Source organism: Gekko japonicus, unplaced genomic scaffold, assembly GCF_001447785.1.
Source record: "Gekko japonicus isolate JY-2015 unplaced genomic scaffold, Gekko_japonicus_V1.1 scaffold2158, whole genome shotgun sequence".
Taxonomy (NCBI): domain Eukaryota; kingdom Metazoa; phylum Chordata; class Lepidosauria; order Squamata; family Gekkonidae; genus Gekko; species Gekko japonicus.
Window position 1 is genome coordinate 310376 of NW_015177083.1, and position 5041 is coordinate 315416.

At 44.6% G+C, this 5041-nt stretch overlaps 1 protein-coding gene across 1 annotated transcript in view; it reads right to left on the bottom strand.

Annotated features, from left to right (window-relative positions):
- LOC107124758 (Kv channel-interacting protein 1-like) overlaps window positions 1–3402 on the bottom strand; it is a gene marked incomplete at its 5' end in the record, with an annotated part of 19541 nt that extends 16139 nt beyond the window's left edge. The window contains 2 exon segments of the mRNA XM_015428267.1: window positions 2301–2371; window positions 3330–3402. Coding sequence (XP_015283753.1) covers window positions 2301–2371; window positions 3330–3402 — 144 coding nt within the window.
- Between the last annotated feature and the right edge of the window lie 1639 nt (window positions 3403–5041).

Consider the following 5041-nt stretch of genomic DNA (forward strand, 5'->3'; position numbering starts at 1 on the left):
TTCGGCTGATAGAAAAGAGCTTGAACCTGACCTCAAGATCAAGAAGCCTGTGAGATGCCACTGGGCCCCGAGGATGAGACCAAGAAGGAAGAGGCTTAAGATTGGCGGTGTTATCCCTTTGGAGATGGAGGAGGGTTGCAGAATTTCGAGTGAACGTCTAAGAAGCCATCAAGACTTTAGAGAGAATTAGCATAGATGTAAAGGTGGAAGGACTCTGAAAATTGCCCTTACAAAGAGAGCTGGAGGACATGCTCTGGAAATCTTCTCATAATAAGTAATAAACTAACACATAAGCTTAGAAAGACAGGATCTCACAAAGTATATTGTTTAGTAACAGTTTTTTTCCCATTACTAACTGCAGTTTAACAGGGTAATGATCTCCTACTCTTGGGTTTTTAGTTTAGTGTGGGTTACTTTTCTTTCTCCTTAGTTGTAGTTCCCCTTCCCTTCTTTTCTTTGTAGTTTATGTAGTATTATAAAAAAAATCAAGGCCACTTGGCTTTGTGCAAGATGGCTGCAGGTTATCACATTTTGACCCAGTGTTGCCAGAGGCACTGCCTTTACTCTTGGGTAGCCTCAATAGCAAGGGCACCCCACTTTCTAACCTGACCCAGAGACCCACAAAACTCAGGCCAAGGAAGGCACTCCTGGTTCTGAAACCCAGAGCTAGCCACAGCTCTGAAAAAGGGGTCTCCATTTTCAGGTGACAGGCAATCTCAGAGCAAGCCTCCAGTCTTCCCCCTCCACCCAGCAGAGATTATGCTTATGGAATGACAATGAGTTCTACCAGGCAAAGTATCTACATTTCTAAAGTCTATTCAAAAGCCACTTGGCAAATAACTCTGTAGTACCTCACCCAGTCGTTTTGTGTCATCTCATGTCTACGTGTGAAGTCTTTGTTCTTCCTTGCTCCATCCCTCAGGATACCAAGATAAACCAATCAAGCATTCAATCCTTCCTGATGCTAATCAGGGATCCATCTCCCATCTTTTGTTTGTATCTGGGAACCTATTCAACTGCCTTGGCCAGGACCATTAGTGGTCAGATAATCCATTCAATTAGCCACCCAGCACCTGGCTTCTATTGTTAAATCCAGACCCTGCCTCTCTGGAAGCTCATTGGTCACATGTAAGCCTTGCCCATCCTGATGCCACACACCCCTGGGACTCATCATTGGTCCAGGAAATCTATTGTTCTCACCTGAGACCAGCCCTCAGGGCCATCCATTGGTCTGCATTGTCTTCCAATGGGTATATCCCAGCGAACACATGGCCTCAGAGTGTGTGTTTTCTGCCATGATGCCAACTGGCAGTCGACCCCTGAAACTCTCTGGGTTTTGGGCCACAACCAGTGTTCCCTCTAAGCTGAGTCAGAGTGAGCTAGCTCACAGTTTTTAGTCTCCAGCTCACACATTGTTGTCTTAGCTCAGGAAGGATGGCTCCAGAGCAAACTGATTTATGCAGCAGCCAAATCACTTGCTCACAGCTTTAATGCCAGTAGCTCACAAAGTAGAATTTTTGCTCACAGGACCCCACAGATTAGAGGGAACACTGGCCACAACCCTTTCTTCATGGACCTCTGCACATCTGGACAGGTAGTATCACCCCACAATCCCTCCATTAGTTATCATTCACCTCTACTTCCTTAAATCTGTATTGTGTGCGTGAATGTTTAATTATTGTTTGTGTGCTTGAGAATATTTAGTAAAGAAATTCTTATTTTAGCCACCCAGTCTCTGTCTATTCCTGGGTTCTTGGGAATTCTAACTCTGGTAAACCCGGGTCTGATCCTATAGTTATGCCAATTGCATATTAATATCATCATTCCCCAATCTTTTATTAAAGAAATAGAGCAATTTGGCTAACACCAGTCAATTTTGTTCATTTTGTTAATGATTTGGGGATCGTTATAAAGGTCAGTTGTGATAACAATGTGCAATTTTCCTACGGTGCAATTTATGCCACATTGGGTATTGCTAAAAAATCAGTTACCCTCAGAAGTTATGACCATCCTAACTGTGAACTAAAGGAAAGAAGCACAGACGCCTCAAACTCCAATGTACAATATGTGTGTGTGTGTGTGTTTATCTTTATTTCCAGAGTTCAGAGGGCTCATCATGAATAGGAAAAACATTATCCTATATTGGGTCAATTTTTGTGAGTTAAATTAAGTGTACACTGCCAGTCTTATAACAATATTCTTCAAAGTAAAATGATCCATTGTGCATAAAATTCAGTATCTGAAATTATACTCAGAAAGATGACTGAGGAATGATCAGAGCAAACGTATGAATCTTTTACCTCAAACTTCACAGATCCATTCTGTGCTGTGTCAAAAGCATTAAAGAGATAATGAGCATACATACTAGCATCTGAAAAACAAAAAGTCAGTGAAAGGAGAAATTGTTAACATATTTTAAATAAGCACATATGTGGCTGAACCAAAAGTTCTTCAGGTTTACTTTCTGATTTCAGTGGACTGGTCCACCTCTCCCACTCAATCTCTTACTCCTAGTTTTTCCATGACTGCGTTACTGATCACAGCACACACACACTTGCACACACACACTGCTTTCATGACAATGTTTTCCTCAACTGGTCACTGTCAGCTAAAAATGATGCACTGGACATGATGACATTACAATTCTGTACCTCACGGCAGAATTGGCCGTTTCCTGAAGTTAATAATGGTATCCTAAGCAGAGTTACACCCTCTATTGTACTGTGGGTCTCTCAGATGAAAATAATTTAGAGTGAGGGCAGTGCTTAGATGGGCAACCCAATCAATCAATGAGCACATTCATAGCCCTGTCATAGTGATACTCCCCCCAGTCATGAAAACAGAGGATCCTCTTTCCATTCTGACCAGATGTGTCAAAATAACTTTTCCTCTCAGCTCAAGCATACATACAGCACAGTCAAATCTCCAGTGCTTGCAATCATTCTGGTATTGTCTGCTGAAATGAATTATTGACGATATATGTAACTGCTAACTGTATCATGTGGAAAATTTTGAAATTCACTTGAGCTAAATGTGTATAGAATTGATTTGGAATTGAATAATATATTAATGCTGGAAATGGACTGGAGGTGCCTGTCAGCCCTACAATTCCATCCATTCTATAGGGAGGTCCCTCTCCTTGAACAGTTGCACATCATTCCACAGAGAAAGCTTTCAGAGGAATACCACAGAACAATAACTGCCTGTGGTATTCTAAGCCCCCTCCCTTTTAGTATGTGTGCGCTGCACAAAAATGACCTAAAATTCATTTTGAATCTTGACCTCTGAAGTCTGAGCTACGCTTCACAAATTAAATGTTCTCCACTTACCCCCATGTGGAAAAAACTGTGCATAGATCTGTTTGAATGTCTCTTCATTAACAGCTCCACTGGGACATTCCTATTGGAAAAGCAAGAATTAAAAACAGTCCAGATTTCATTTGCAATATAGCCTGGTCCCAAATACAGTATTCACATCACAGTGCTTTGTCACACTAAATGCACTTCATACAGGCTACATATCAGCACCCGAGGAAATCTCATATACTGCTTTCAATCCATTCCTTCCCCATCAGTATGTAATTACTTTTGCAATTACCATGTGATGCAAATCAAGTGAAAGTTTTCAGTGCATGGTTTAATCCACAGCCCATGTTCGTTGGGGCAGTTTTAAAAATCTAACTGCCCCCCCACCAAGCCTTGGTCTGCAGAGACCATTCTCAGCTGGATGCCTTCCGACAACCTGGTTTTATTTGATTCCAACACTGCAACAGTTAAGGCACACCGGTAAATAATTGACTGCCTGAATATACACTATACTGTCTCCCAATTTACCTGTGAACAGAACCTCTGTATTATATGCCACAGTTAACAAGATACTTGGTGCAAGTGAAAGTGGACACTGGACAGTCATCACCCTTAGGCTCTGACTGTAAGCGTCCAGAGATACTGGCTGATTGCTGTTGGAAACAGAATACTAGAAAGTACATGGATTCTAGTCTCATCCAGCAAAGCAACTCCTGCATTGCACCCATAGCATTATTATCCAGATCTTTACATGGAGCTTGTGAGAAGGTGCCATGTGGCTTTGTCTTCAAGGTTACACTAAGGAGATAGATCAAGATGGGTAGCCATGTTAGTCTGTCTGTAGCAGTAGAAAAGAGCAAGAGTCTGGTAGCACCTTAGAGACTAAAAAAATATGTGGTAAGGTATGAGCTTTCATGAGTCACTGCTTACTTCTTCCAATACCTGAAGTAGTGAGCAGTGAGTCACAAAAGCTCATACCCTGCCACATATTTTGTTAGTTTTTAAGGTGCTACTGGACTCTTGCTCTTTTCTACTGCTAAGGTTACATGACAGTCACAGTCAGGCTGGCTCTCCACTGACTGCAAGCAGTCCAAGGAAATATAACAGAATTGGCAGGTGAACCTAAGTACTTGCTTTTCTTTCTGCTTTTCCTATTCCAGTGCTGCTACCTGTAGGTAGGTGAGCTTGTACACTCAGGGCTTGCCCGTCATAGACAATTTTTAGGCAGCAGCCTAGAGTGGCCCCTTAAGAGGAAGCGCCCCCCAACCTGCCGCCCCTCCCCTCCCTCGCCTAAACACAGTAGTAAATTGTGGGCCGCTGCCCACCTTTCCGGGAGGGTGACCTGCTTGCCCAAGGGGAGCCGAAGGCACCATGGGGAGCAGCCTGGAGCCGGCCCAGCCTGTTGCCGCCAGTGGGGGCACTTCGTTTTGCAATCGTAGGCCCCTGTGCCTCTGGCCAGCCAGCAGAGGGGGACCCCTGGTGTGCCTGCCTTCGCCACGCCACCGCCTTCTGCTGGCCGGTGGGACCCAGGGCACCTGTGCCCTGCCCACTGCCACTGCCCCAGGCTCTACCTGCACCCCCTCCCTCCACATGCCTGAGCTGGCCCTACCTGGTGGCTGTCCCACCCTCAGCCCTCCAGGGCCCCACCGGAGCCAGTCCCACTGATCGGCCTCCAAGCAGGGACCCGAGCCAGGCCAGGTGGGATTGCCGAACCGAGCCCCGACCTTAAAGCAGGA